The sequence below is a fragment of the Phalacrocorax aristotelis genome, chromosome 15 (assembly GCF_949628215.1).
Source record: "Phalacrocorax aristotelis chromosome 15, bGulAri2.1, whole genome shotgun sequence".
Lineage (NCBI taxonomy): Eukaryota > Metazoa > Chordata > Aves > Suliformes > Phalacrocoracidae > Phalacrocorax > Phalacrocorax aristotelis.
Window position 1 is genome coordinate 1,483,551 of NC_134290.1, and position 15,006 is coordinate 1,498,556.

Here is a 15,006-nt window from a genome sequence, read left to right on the forward strand (position 1 = left end):
CCAATCCCTGGCAGACATTGTTGGGCAATATTGATTTCAGCCAGCCAAACTGCCCAGCCTGGTCTGACTGACCTGCTCATTAGGAGCAAACTGTATCCATAGGATTTCACACTTACCTCAAATTCTGCAGGGGCAGTTTTTCCCCTAAGGGATATAGTTTATCCTTAATGCAACTGGGAGCTGCATGCCAAAACCCAGATTTCCCTGCACTTGGAAAACTCCCACCCCAATCCAGAGACTTCAGCAAATCTGGCAGCAGATGACTTCTCCCTGGATCTATGCAACAGCACACATAAGCCTCATCCTGGAGTTTAATGATTCCCTGTCTCAAGGGGCAGTTCCAAAGCATGAAGCTATAACAGAAATTGATTTCAGTTTCAGTCTTATTTCAGGCCTCTTTTGCCTTCCCTGTTATCTGGACCATTGCAAGTTTAGGTCTGTTGTCCTCCTGAAGAATGCTGCTGTCAAGCCAGAAACATTGCCTCAGCTGGTGCAAAGGCTAATCAGGTCAGGTGCTGCAAGAGGAGTGCAGCTAGGGTACCTGTGTGTATAAGCAAGCTTGTGTATCAGCAGGTCTAAAACCATAGGTCTGATTGTTAGTAGGGGCCAGAAGCTTTCAGTAATCCTATCATCCCTACACCTCACTGCAGGCTTTCTCCTCACCTGCAGGCCGGTATCAGCACCTTACCATTTAGCATCTCCGGGGCCATCCAGTATGGGTTGCCAACCACCGTGTAGCGCTTTTTCCTGTCACTCTTGCGTAAGGTTCGTTTCTTGGCAGATGGCTTCTCCAAAGTGGGCTTTTTCCTTTCCTCCACAATCAGCCGAGACAGCCCGAAGTCAGCCACCACCACCGTTTTATCCTACACAAGGGATTTGGTACAAGCCACTGATTCCTCTCAGCTCCTCTCAGGAGCAAAGAGGCTGCAATTCTTGTTCACTATCAACTACACTGTAAGGGTAACTAGCAAGGTTTCCTGCAGCCAGATGAGCGTAGCAAGCTGTCTAGACAGGTGTAAGACACCCAATTCACAATCTCAACTCATAATTTCCCCTCTTTATTGTCTCATTTCCTGTGTGGTCACTAACACCAATCCCATCAAGTTGGCTACACTTGCTAGGGCAAACCTGGACCTTTCCTTTCAGACTTTCCTATCCTACCTGGCCAAGAATTAACCTAGACTTTCATCCTGGGTCGTTTGAAGCCTACATGCTAATCTCATATTCCAGCCAAGTGAACAAGGGCAAGGCTTGAGGGAATGAAGCCACAACAAAATCTTGTGACCTAACATTTCAAAAAGAGAGACCACGCACATCTGCATGCCCTCATGCAGTTGTCTGAGTCCTAGTGCCAATAAAAAAAGTAATCAAGTGGTTAAAAGAACAGAAGCTGCTGTAGAGAACTTTTCATAGTTGAGATTAGGAACTGAGCAGTACTAACTCTTGTAACATGACTGTTAATAGGAGATACTACCACAGGAAAGGGGGTAAGAGAACAGAGTGAAGAAACAGTGAAAGCTAGATCAGTCTGGAAAATCCTTTGTGAAGATGAAGCTCCCTTGTTTAGGCCACTAAAAGCCTCTCTGAAATCAGTTCCACCCTGACAAATGCGGGAACATCATGTGGAAAAAACCAAGGGAGGAAGATGACAAGGAGGGGAGCAGCATGCTGTGGGGAACAGGGGTGTAGCTCACCAATTTGATTAGGCAATTGTGTGAATTCAGGTCTCTGTGAATGATACACATGGAGTGCAAGTAGGCCTGGAAACAGATGGAGAAAACTTGGTGTTAGGGGTTCCCATGTGAGTACGTCCCTTCGCATCTACAGACCTCAACAAGAGCTGCTAGTAGTCAGGAAGCATTCAAAACCCCTCATACACCACCCTGCTGAAGAAGCTAACCCTGACCCTGGAGGTTTGCTCTGTGATGAAGGGACAGTCTGACTCACCATTCCAGAGGCAATTCCTTTGGCAAAGCTGACCTTCTGCTGCCAGGGAAATGGGTCCTGAAAGACAAGTCCTCAATGGTCAGGGACTACCTTACCAGCCAGCTGGTGACAGCAATTCCTCCACAACAGGGACTCTTGCAGCAGTCAGAGAAAGATGATAGAGTCCCAGGAAGAAGGCGCTTCCTGCCTCAGGCCACCCACAGCTAAGCAGCAGATTTGCCTCACAGCTCCAAAGGAGCTGACTAACAAGAAGCACCATAAGGCTGGTACAACCAACAGCACACAGTCAAGCCCATTGAGCAGAGGTCTACCAGGCTTCCATGCTCACCGCGTTGCGGAGAAAGTCCTTCAGGGTGCCCCCCTCAATGTACTCAGTGAGGAGATTCAGCTTCTTGTCCTTGTACAGTACACCAATGAACTTCAGCACGTTGGGGTGATCCAAGCTGCGCATCACTTTCACCTGGGAAGCAGAGACATCTCACCCCAAGGAAGAGAATGGAACAAGTCCTGACAGATCTGCTGTATGGTGACAAGCAATGCTGTATGTCCTCTCCAGGGATCACAGAGTACATTCAAACCCCAACCTTAAGGGAGTCAATTAACTGTTGCCTCTTCATTTTCACACTGTGCAATTAACACGATCTTAGTCTTTAAGGAGAGCACCCTTGAGTGTGGCTAACTTTTAAGAGACAGGAGCTCTCCAGGGCAGCTATCCATTCTGTACTGCATGCGTCAGGGCCAGAATAGCAGTGTTAGGTGTTTAGGGAACTGCCATTTGCTAAATCTGACTTTGGAAAACATGATAGGCAGCAACTAAGAAAATAGTCTAGCTGAAGTACAGCAGGAGTCTTAAATTCCTTACAGATATTGGCCCTCGTCGTTTGTATTTATGCAGAAGGCTCAGCGGATAAAATCCTTTGTGTGTTGCGCAGCTCAATTTGCCTCAGACTCGGGCTGCTTTTTATCACTGAAAAATTAATGAACTGGAAGCTGAAGCCATGTCTATTGCTCAGTGCGAGCAAGTCACACTTCGCTGCAGCAAACATGCAGCTCACATCAGCTTTTCCCTGCATGATGTCTCCCTCCTCAGTGGCTTGATTCCTGCCAGGTTGCTGGCATGATCGCTCGCTCTCTGGAAAAGATGGAAGAGAGTTCCACCACACTACCAGCTCAGAAGCTTTTTGAAATCTTGCTCCTACCTCTGTCAAGAAAGTCTTCTGTGTTTCCTCATCACAGCGAATCAGCTCCTTCATCACCATCACCTTTCCTGTTGCTTTGTGAGTCACCTGGTGGAAACAGAAACCACAACTACAGGCAAGGTTCAAGAATATATAGCTCCAATGCTCTTGCTGCTCTTCTGAAAGAGAAGGTAACATTCCCTTTCACCCAGAGCAGAATGGAGATGGGAGAAAATTCAGAGGCCAGGGATCTGCAGAAAACTGCATAAAATTCCTCCTTTCAGAATTCAGAGATTCTGTACATGAAACAAACTACCTAAAGCTGACCAAGAGACCAACGGCATCCCAAGAACCAGAGCTGAAGTCTCTATTTTAGGTAGCTGAGCACACATACAGGCTGTCAAAGCCTCTGAAGGCAGGAGTTCCATACTTGTACATGCCTCAAGTTCCCTTAGAGAAAGTACTTGCCCAGCATGATCTTCACATTTTGTACACAGACCCTAAAAACTACATTCTGTATCTGCAAAGGAATCAACATTCCCTTGTGTCAGAAACCAAACCAAACAACCCTAAACTACATCACTACAGGCTTTGGTTTTATGGGGACTCTGAAGCATGATGGTTTCTGATGAGCTTATCAAATTTACTCATGTGCAAGCAAAACTGGTATGTACAGGCTGTTCAGTTAAGGCAGGGAGTTCCTTGGGAGCAGTGTATTGCTACCTGCAACCATGTCCCAGAATGGTGACAAACACAGAAATCCACCATAAACATCAGGTAATAAATTTCCTGGCTCTCAACATGGAAAGCATTTCTAGTTCCTCAAGAGCTGTTTGCCTGTATCCAACTAGTTCCTGAAATTTTGCTGTGTTCTAGAGGTTTCTTTTAACTAGCTCTGCCTTGCTTGCATGGGGTATGTCAGTGAGTAGAAAGGGTCCAAATTCTGATGAGCATGTTTTCATGGAAATCCTCTCCCCTTCAGTTGCTTAACTAGGACAGCTCAGTCTCCCTAAGATCTCCAGGTAACTAAACAACCACCTTCTCTCTAGGCACTATTCTGACCAGATACAGTACTTGCTGCATCAAAACCAGTCAATCTGAAGCTCAAGAAAGGTGCCACTTTTTTGCCTCACACCCTTTGAAATAAAAAGCCTTTCAGAAAACCTCCAGAACTGCAATCCAGAACACAAGACCCGGTTATGGTATGTAGGAAGCTTATGAGCTCTTGCAAACGCTGTGCCACACTAGTTCTGTTTGGAACTATGGGCCATAGCAAGGCTGATGTAGGTAGAATACAAACGCATGGAATAACACAACAGAAGCAAGAGTACAATATCCTTCTGCTCCTGTCCGAAATCAAGCATCTGTATACAAGTAGCGAGCCAGGGAACGCTACACATTTCAGCCAGGGACATGAAAGCCAGGGACATCTAATACCCAAAGATAAAGGGAAGTGAAGAGACAAAGGCAAGGAAAGGCTAAGTGGAATTCTTAAGCTGACATACCAGCAAAACCAAAACAAGTGTAATCATGAAACTCCAAGAGGGCAATTTTAACTCCCAGAGCATGCACCAGAACAGGATGGCTATCGGGTAATTTGAGCAGAAAAGAAATGCCTTTGTGCCATTAACTGTGGGGACACAGATGACAAAAGCATGCGACAGAGGAAAGGTTCCGCTTACCTGGGCCTGATATTTCTCTACGAGCAGAGGAGAAGAGAAATATGCTCATTAGTATGGATCAAAAGCATTGGGTTTGTAGTACTGGGTCAACACCTTCCCATCGAAGCATGAGATGAATAAGGTGGCTGGACAACTGAGGTATAAAACCTCATAAAATAAACAGGTGTAAGGAGAAGTCCCATAACACGGTGAATAGCAATCTGAGTACTGAAGAGCCCAGAGCACCTTGGCAAGGCAGAGGAAGCTGCCCCCTGATGCTGTCAGGGATGCCAAGATAGGAGCTGCTGAAGTCAAGACTGGAGAGCTTAAATACAAGAGAACTGCTATTAATGGAGGTTTTAACTGTGAGAGTCATGCAAGACCTGACCACTACCACCACACTGACAAGCCATTTAGGCTCCGTTGGGGTATGAGAGATGGTCACTACAGCAGCCTGGCAAATCCCCAAGCATGCCACACAAAGGGTAGGTGAGAAATGCTTTACTGGGGAGTTGAATGCATCTCTTCAAAAGAAAGATGCTCGTAAGAGAAAGTGTAGCTTGTTCCCCATTCTGCCCACCTTGCACAGGCACTCAGGAGCTCTAAATCTAACTCAGGAGATGAGTTAGGTTGACATTCAAAGGGGACAAAGTCAAAACTGCCCGCAGCCAGAGACACTCATGATCAGGGAATGAAACACAGAAATGGATCTCACTGAGCAAACCAGGCGAGTTCCAAGACCAATCACTATCATCAGGGCAAAGGCCACTGAGACAGTGGTAAAGGACCCTGAGATAGGCAGACATTGATGTAATCAAAGTAAATGATGAATGTTTGGGGTCCTCCCTCACCTTGATTGCTTGTCCAAAAAATCCTTTTCCTAGTACTTCGCCATGAATCAGGTCACAGGGCCGGAAGATTTGCTGCGAGCAGCTAGAAGAGGAACGTAGGGATTCAGAACGACTGATGTCACGGCTCAAAAGGAGTGGTTCCTTTGGAGAACTGGGGCCAGGAGACTTAGAAATGCTGTTACTTCGCCTAGAAAACAAAGGAGACAGGAAGATCAGGGAAGCTGCTAGGAAACTTTTGTCCAACATATCCCATCATTAGCTCCTAAAGGACCAATTTCTAAATGTGCTTCAGTGTTCTTCATATCTCAAAAGCCAGGTGCTCTCCCAGCACTGCAGAAGCTCTTTACAAACCTAGAGGAGCTTCCAAGTCAGGGCTGCCTAACAACAACACATCTCCTGCACTGTCAGTCAGAGGTGGACCTCTGTGAACAGGAGGAGGAAGCTGTGAAAATGCAGCACTTGCTGTCTCTAAACAAAGATTAAAACCATGGTAAATAACTAAATGAGCAACTGAGTGCCCCAGTCTAGGAAGACAGGGTTTTCCCCAGATCCCAAGTCTCAGCCATATTCACTGTAAGGACACATTCTTCCCCAGCCACTTAAGGCTGGTAAAAATCTGACCTTTATATTTTCTAACTATAAAGGGTTAGTAGCTTTTCTATGTTAAAAGTAGAGCTCCTTATTTTTATTAAGGGAAGTCTGCCATCCTGAAAGGCAATAGAGAGAGTACATGTCAACAATAAAATCTAAAGCCCTCCATTGCTTCGTCAATGGTTTATACCAAGGCTCACATCAGAGATGAGTCACGTCTCTGCAGTCATTGGCAATCGCAGGGCCTAGGCACAGAGCAGCTTAGCCAGGTACCACAGGTCAGAGGCAGCACTTCCCAGTCTTTACCTGAGGGAGCGCCGTCGGAGCGTTCCTTCCAGATTCTCCTTGATGTCCAATGGAGAGAGGGAGCGTGGGGAAATGGGCGGTTTTATGTGGGAGGGAAGACAGGAGTCCAAACGAAGCCTGTCTAACCGCTGCGAGACAGGGTCGTGCTCTATCAGCAGCTGAAGCGTCTGGCTTGTCTTGCGAATCAAGTCCTCCACCTGCAATCAAACCAAAGGACAGGATGACAGCAGTCCAGAGGAACACAAATGACAGGAGATAGAGGAGACGCAGCAGGATGCCCCTCAGGAATCAGAGTAGAGAGTTCAGTGAGATCACTCCATAGTTGTGGTTTAGTTGCATGCACCACAGCTGTCTACCAGACAAATCAGGCTAGCAACACGGAAGTTCCTTATGCTATCCAAATCCCCTTCTCTCTGGTCAGCTACCAGTGACCAAAGACTTTTTTTTTTTCTTTTTCTAAGAAGCATTCAAAAGCTACACAAGCTTCCATCCTGAACAGTACTGCGAAAAACAGCTCTGCAAAAGCTACATGGAGATTTATCTGAGATGTCTCTTGTGCTCCTAATGTTCTCTTCAGCACCAACAGTAAATAAAACCCTTGCGTAGTGAAGGTAATGGTGGTCTCGCTACCCTCTTGCAGCATCACCTGATATCTGCATAAAGCATTTACTTGTAAATACAGACATAAGGTACTTTTTTTGTAATGGGAAAAATGAATCCCTAGAATCAGCTGAGCCTTTGTCTATTAGCAGTTGCCTCTAAATGCATCAGAACAGTGGACTTCACTAGCAACACATGAAAAGTCCTCGCAGCCTCTCTGTCCTCTGAGATGTCACAACCCTATACTTTTCTTATTACCTCCCTTCATGTTTGAATGCCACAAAATCAGAACTGCATCCTAATTGTATTTACGTGTTACGTTTTCCTCTTCAACTGGAAGGGGTAGCAAAGCTTGTCTTCATGTTTATTCCTACCGTCAACCTGAGTACTATGGGTGTACAGACACTGTACGCAGGGCGGGAGAACAGTGCTGAGAAACGGAAAAGCTGTAGGAAGGCAGATGAGAAGGCGGCTTCAGAACAGAACTCTACCCACCTCCTCCACCTGTAATGTACGAATAGGAGCTCCATTAATCTCCAGGATACGATCTGCAGGGTGGATGGCGTTTCTGACATCTGGGCTGATGTGCATCCTGTTAACTCTAAACATGGGAATTATAGTGTGTGGGAAGTCAGTTCAGCCAAAACTATAAAAATATTTTGACGCTTCCTTTCAGGTTGGTATTCTGAAATAAACCAATGCTAATCTACCAACACAGGGAGCTACCATTAGACCAAGTACTTAGGTCTGAGCTCATTTGGGGAGAGCTCTTCATTTGCCCAATGGCAAAAATTGTTAGTCCTTTACAATTTGCTAAACGTTTTGTGTTCAGTGAAGGAGACAGCACTGAGAAATAAAGCTATCAATTAAGGTCATCACAAGAGCGAAATGGAGACCAAACACAAATGGTTATTAGCAAACACATGTCCGTGTTGTGCCGTGACAGATCCCCATAGCAGTTAAAGGAGCTGGCAGGACGGCAGCGCCGCAGAATTTTTACCAGCTCCCTCTGCAGACATGTACCTTGCACACAACCATGTCATACTCACTCTTTCACCTGGACACCAGTGGCATAGCTGGAGCAGCCACCTTCAACAGACACGGAGAACCCCCTCTTGCCATCAGTAGCTGCCGGCATGGAGATGAGGGTCAGCGTATAAGGGAGCTGCTCACGCAGAGACTCAGTGGAGTGTTTTTCTATCATTGGTGTCAGCACAATCTGGTTATGGCATTTTCCACTAAAAGAAGCGAAGAAAGTAATTATAGCAGCATCCTATCCCTCCCTGCCAAACTCACACTTCTAAGTTCCCTCAATGACCATAAGCTATAGTTTTTAGTGCTTACTCTATTCCTTCCCCCCTCCCTCCTCCCAACATTCCTTAGCGTAGCATTTGGCTGAACCACACTGAGCCAGCTAAACACAGCTTACACATACAGCAGGGAGCAACTCCGTGGCAAAGCATGCAGCTCTGTCTTACCAGTAGAGAGTGGAATGTTGCACAAGTGCGTAAGTGTCCCCATCTTCAATGATCACTTTGCAGCTCATACAAGCAAAGCACTCAGGGTGATACTTGTATTCGCCAGCCACCTACAGACAGAAAAGGGAGTAGAGCTTAGCAGGGCCAAAATCCAAGAGCAGATGCAGCTACTTGCTCTCCTCTCTAATAAATATGTTCATTCAGATCTCAAAGTCAAGTGGCAGTTTTTTACTGGAGAGTTACGTTAACCCATCCCATTCTACCTTTCCCGAACCCCATCCTTGGCACCTTGTTTGCAAAACCTCTCTGAAACAAACGTGTCAACATGCAAAGCAAAGCTTGTTTCCCAGGAACCTCTGCTATATTTGGCAGCTGCTCAGCTATCAAAAATGGTTGATATTTTGTTTACTAGTCTGCAGCAGACTAGTAAACAAAATATTAAATCTTCCTGTTCAGTTGCTCTTGTCAAGATAACTAATATTATGCCTGAATTAATAAAGCTGAAAGGGCTTTTGCTTTTTTCTTTTTGACAGACAGGCAATGCACAAATTCAGATACTTTACCAGCCAGCTGACAGCTCAGACTCAGCAAGCCGTGACTGATACGACAAAATACCTTTAAAGAATATTTTTATTCATTGATCTATTTTCCTTATGAGAACTTCCCTTATTGACAGTATTTTGCAAAGACTTCTGCAGGCAATGAGAAATTGTCTGCACTTTTCTCAGTACTTCCCTTTGAGGTAGCAATCACATTACTGAGTGCCATGCTGCTTTTATTTAGGGCCTAGAAAAATAATGGTTATGTTTAATTCTTGACAGTTTTAAAGGTTAAATATTTGCAGGGTTGTGGCAAGGAGGGGAACGCTCAGGTGAGCCCCATATTGTACAGGCAGAGTTCAGCGTTTCAGAGCAATTGGGGCTAACGCTACTTCAGGAGACCAACAGCCAGAAAACCACTCTGGCCACAGTCCAAGTGGGGCTTGGATGGCAACCTTTCCCAAAGCCAGAACCTGCTGCGTATCCTGAGCCGAGAGGTTTGACTCTGCAGTGCAGTGGAAAATTACCCCATGGAGACACTGAGGCACCGTGCTACAGAAACTGAACAGATGTCCCCCTAATCACCTTTCCATTTCTCATGCCTGTGCATTTCAGCACCTTTCTTTGTTCATATGCTTCAGATCCTCACAACTCCCTCCTTTAAGAGTTACCCCTATTCAAAATTTATCTAGAAGATGCAAGCATAAGCCGCATTTCTAATCTCTGATAAGAGTAGCAAAGAGACTATTACCTTCAGTTTATTTGGTTATCTGAACAGCTAAGGCAACTCCCAACCACTTTCGAGGAGCGGGAGACAGGCATGTCCTGCCTCCAGGCAGAAGTCCTTTAGAGTCCTTACCATCACAGGTCCAGTCATCAGCAGAGAGCAGCCATGGCAGGATTCCCCAAACTTCCCCCAGTAGTCTTTGTGACAGTACAGCTTCCCATCTTTCTCATAGTACCAGTTAGTGAGGGGATCCTGACATTCAGAGCACCTTGAGGGAAACAAAGGAACAAGGTTCCAGTTGGCAACAAGTCACAAATCAATGGAAAAGCTCCCCTCCTGCATGGAGAAAACAGACATTCAGCAGTAGCTCACCACCAGGTCATCTAGCTACGGATGTACTAAACCTGTCCATTTCCCAATGCTTTTTCAACTGAAAACTAGGACCAAAACCAAGGTTTGTAATGAGAGGTGGTATCAACTAATACAAAGGAAAATAAAAGCTTCCAAAGTTTAAAACAAGTCCCATCCATTTATTAAACCTACTGATGTGTTTTATAAATTCTGCCTTATAAATTTTGCTCCTCTGCTTCCTCGATGCAAGCTTCCAGCTGCAGAGTTGCCCAGCACACATATAGCTTTGCTACATTTCAACTTGGCGTGATGCTATAGAAACACCATCTTGTGCCTGTCTCCTCAGCCAGTTTAGAAAGGGGGCCAGAGAGGCAGGATCCACTTCCCTATGCAACGGAAAGCCAGTTTGGCACCAACCTTTGTGGAAAGTCTTTCTATTCTTCTGTGAGTAGACCTCCCCCAAAAAGGTCAACTGCAGCACTATCCATTTGAGGGAAAGTTTTCAAAGCAGTTCATCCTTGGAGCTCCCCATACTTACTGCACCCACCAATTAATTGTGATGGAAGTCCTCCATCTCACCCCACCAACTGCTCTGCCTTTCCTTCTGCTAATGAAAGCGCAGGAGAAGAAAAACCTACAACCAACCAAAAGAAATCCCAGACAAAACTATTTCTCTAATTTCACAAAGGGAGTCTCAAAATCCTTGACATATCACTGTCAGCTCCCGCTTCAACAACCAACCATTACAAATCCTCTACCTACACCCCCCACAAGAAAAACTCCCCCGCACCTTCCCCCCAAAAAAAGAAGTAATTATATTGCAAATACCATTTTAGCAAGTCACAAGCAGAACGCAGATCTTCAAGCTTCCTGAACACAAATCAATCCTGCCTCAGCAGGATGCACTGGGCAAGGGAGTATAACTTCTGCAGCATGGAGGTGTGACTTAATGGAGAGATAAGGCACAGACAGCAGCTGCATCACTAAAGATTATTCCATTAGCCCAGGAGAGTACGTTCTCAGACTTTAAATGGAAAATTAGTCTGGTATTGGCCATTTCTGAGTGCAGAAACCAAGGCAGGCTAGTCACCAATAACTGGTTCAAAAGAAACACCTCAAGGATCAACATCACTGTCAGCGTGATGCTTTCCCAAAGGTGGAAGGAAGAGTTTCTTCTGCCCCTTACCCCAACAGTTGTCTCAGTTACTACATCGGAGGGGAACCCACTGCACCAGGTTGGGCGTGTGCCCTCCTGGGCAGCACAAGTGCATTCAAGTCAGCTAGTGGCCATGGAGGTGCACTTTTTACATGCTTCCAGGCCTAAGATGAGAGCTACCGTTGACTTCACCTTTCACAAGCTTCCTGAAAGCTTATTTGTGCCAAACACATTCCTTGTCAACTCCACCAGCTTGTAACAACCGTGATGATATGTGAAGTTGGCCGTGCTCCAGCATGGAGAGAGTTATTTGCTCCATCTCAAGAGACTGCAAAGCAACAAGGTGAAGCTGCTTGTAAGCAGCCTATGGTTTAGGGGAAAACACACCTCATGAGGTATTTCGTGCCGTACCCTACTCTCAGGAAAGTTGCTCCTTCTAATGTATTTGGCTTTTATAGTGTTTGTTCTCCCAGCTGAGGAGCTCCAAATCCTGTCTTGCCCCCCGTCCCTTCCTCAGTGAAGCACATGCAACAGGCCCTGTCACTTTTGTCTGAGGCAGGGGGAGCAGTAACGTAACATTGCTATACATGGTACATGCATCATTACAGCCTCAGCCCGAGGGCACTGTCTTGGTTACACCCTGCTCATGGTATGCAAGGGACCTAGAGGGCATTGCAATGCATTTTACCTTCAACCACTAGCCTTTGGCTTTCATTTGCAGTAAATACTCCATGCTGAATGATCAAGTAGGTGAGTGGGAGGGGAAAAAAGAGCAAGTGGAGACTAACAGCAAAGATTTCTATCACCTTGTGGCAGGAACATCTGGCTCAGCACGGGCAAATCGGATCCCTCAGACTTATCCAACTTCTGCGTGCATGCCTGAACCAGTGCGTGCTCCGGGAGTGATTACATCTTCAAACAGGGTGCTGTGACCAGACCTGCACTTGGGATGCAGACAGCACTATTGGAGACTGCTCCACCAGGACTTCAAGACCTGACTTTCTGCCTAAGTTCTCTCTAAGCAGGTGGGTTATGTATTTATTTGTTTTTAAGGAAAACACCTTCCCTTCCTCACCCCTCTTCAATTTCACCTTCAACCACTCCTTTTTCTCCCTAAGAAAAATCTAAAATTTCTGCAAAAAACAACACAACTGCAATTCTGTTTAGATAGGCTCCAGAGGATCGTGTACGCTTGTCTTACCCTTAACCTTCTCCTACTTCTTCACGGTTTGATTTCAACTTTACAGCACTTTGATTAGTTTGCTTCCATCCAGAAAAAAGCACTGGTATCTAATTTGCAACACACCCATACCAAAATTAAGGTGAGGGGGTGGAGCCAGCAAGTAGTCAGTTCTTTGCTATGCAATTAAACAAATCTGGGCAGGACAAGTTTGCAGCTTAAGGCTCAGAACCCCACCCAGGGCAGTGAGGCAACAGGAACAAAGCAACCAGCCCCAGAGAGGCTAGATACTGGTAATGGCTCTAGCTGGCTGCTTCTTTGATCAGTGCCAGCAAGGGGACAAGGCTACGGCCCATATGGCCAAGCAGCACCTTCTGTTATTTACCATGCATTCTGTAATGTACAAGAGGCTTTAGATTTGTCAGGTGTGGAGAACTGGCCAACAGCACACATAGAAATGACAGTTTCAAGGTCTGTTTCAGTGCCTTTGCCCAAATGACAAAGGCATCACGTGATTGTTCTATGTGATTCTCATTGAAGAGATATGTCAGAATTTTATTGCAGAAGATACAAGAGTTACCACTCCTTCCTTTTCCTCCTCGCTAGTGTGGCATTGCAGCGCTGCTGTTGCCAGGGCTCACATTAGCTGAGACAGGAATACAATTACTTCTACAGGTATTAAGCAAGCTAATCTTTGCCAGTCACCACAACCAAAAGAAAGGAAGATTTCTTGCTCCTCTTTTATAGATTAGAAAACAGTAATCTTCTCTGAGGTGATTTGCTATTCTGATTACAGAGTAACAAAGCATGGTAATCAAGTTTCTTGGAGGACTGGTAACAGCCATACTTGACGTGTTTCCTCTTGCTACCCAGCCACCATTTTCAGAGCTACAGAGCCCTGCTCTGATTATACAGTGCCATTCGTTACGATTCTTCGCTTCCCAGACTTGGCTATAACGAATAAATTAACCTGCCTCCCACAGCCATCCTCCAGGAACCCCAGGCAGCACATGGGCGCAGTGTTCAGCCCTGACGCTCTGCAGCATAGCAGGTGCGGAAAGAGTTCACAGATCACTGCTCGATGGCTCCTTGGTTTTGGGGGGGGGGGTGGGGGTGGTAGGCAGATCCGGTCACAACAGATAACCAGCCTGGTTTTCAGCAATACTGATGATTGAATTGATGTGGCATCTCTTTTACATCTAAATGAAAACCAATACCCTCATGGAAGCAAAGACTTCCCTGGCACTGAAGAGACAGATCCTTTTGAGAAGGGCTCATTAATAAAATGCAGCACCAGCACCACCACCCCCACCCCCACACACACACTGTCAGGCTAGATCAGTTAATGCTAGACAGGCTCAGAAGAGCTGTGGTTCCAATTCTGCAGGCAGAGCTGGGGAAAGGACAGTCACACAGACAGAAAGCTGCAGAATAAAACTTAACCCCAGCCTGCAGCTAACCCAAAGGCTTTTCACCTGGACTTAGCAGAAGTGTGCACACTGGCTACTTAAGAGACACTAGACAGGAAGAACAGATGCTAGAAAACAGACTACGTGCCAGAAAACAGTGTGTTTAAGCTCTGACTATGCAAAACCATTTCCACACGCTTAGGAGAAGGTGTATCTATGGCTTAGCGTGATGCCCTACACATATTACAAATAATGAACATTTGCTCACTTTTCTTCTTCTGAAAGGAAATGCTGTTTCAGAAAGTTGCCTAAAGCAGCTTAGCAATTGCACAGCAGTATTTACTCCTGTCCTCGACTGTTTTAACAATAGGCTCCTTACTTCCAAATCAGTACAAAAGCATTTGTAGGAATAGGATCAGTAATGAGCAAATCCGAGCAGAGGGGATAGGAGGGAGACAACGAAACTGCAAGCTGTGCCTTTCCCCATCCATTCACTCTTATCAGCACATCAGCATTGGTCACCATCCCGGCTGCCTCCAGCCCCACTAACAGCTTTCACAATGGAGATACAATGCAATCAAAGCATATTCTGTAGCTTGCCTTTCTCAAGCCTTGTTTGCTCAATCGGACCAAGAATGGTTGTTAATATAAACCAAAATATCACAGGAGAAGAATCCTTTCCATGTAAGGGAAGCGTGCTGCTTGTCCCTAGTTACCTGCAAAGTACTTGATTTATTTTCTCAAACAAGAGTACACGCTCCCTCGCTGCAGATTACATCACCTTCTCGAACTCACAACAGCAGCACCTCGCCTCACCCAGCGCTATGCCCAAGCACATGTAGCTCTGGAAGAGACATAAGGAGCAGCAGCCACAGTAATCTCATCCCTCGGGCAGTGGCGCAAAGCGGCATGTGTAGCGTTGCTCTGAAAGGGAGCCCGCTCGCCTGGGCCACACAGACACTGCCTCACAACACAGGTGCTGTTCCCTCGTACCAGAATGCTGCGCAGAGGCTAGTGACAAGAATCTTCCCC

General features: G+C 45.9%; 1 protein-coding gene across 2 annotated transcripts in view; it reads right to left on the minus strand.

The window, feature by feature from the left end:
* LIMK2 (LIM domain kinase 2) overlaps nucleotides 1–15,006 on the minus strand; it is a 34,631-nt gene that overhangs the window by 7,147 nt on the left and 12,478 nt on the right. For both annotated transcript variants that reach the window (XM_075110403.1, XM_075110404.1), the window contains 11 exons: nucleotides 10,011–10,146; nucleotides 8,613–8,722; nucleotides 8,184–8,372; nucleotides 7,630–7,735; nucleotides 6,535–6,731; nucleotides 5,638–5,824; nucleotides 3,147–3,233; nucleotides 2,276–2,407; nucleotides 1,948–2,004; nucleotides 1,695–1,760; nucleotides 689–863 (listed from right to left, as the gene is read on the minus strand). In XM_075110403.1, coding sequence (XP_074966504.1) covers nucleotides 689–863; nucleotides 1,695–1,760; nucleotides 1,948–2,004; nucleotides 2,276–2,407; nucleotides 3,147–3,233; nucleotides 5,638–5,824; nucleotides 6,535–6,731; nucleotides 7,630–7,735; nucleotides 8,184–8,372; nucleotides 8,613–8,722; nucleotides 10,011–10,146 — 1,442 coding nt within the window. The remainder of the gene's footprint in view (nucleotides 1–688; nucleotides 864–1,694; nucleotides 1,761–1,947; nucleotides 2,005–2,275; nucleotides 2,408–3,146; nucleotides 3,234–5,637; nucleotides 5,825–6,534; nucleotides 6,732–7,629; nucleotides 7,736–8,183; nucleotides 8,373–8,612; nucleotides 8,723–10,010; nucleotides 10,147–15,006) is intronic.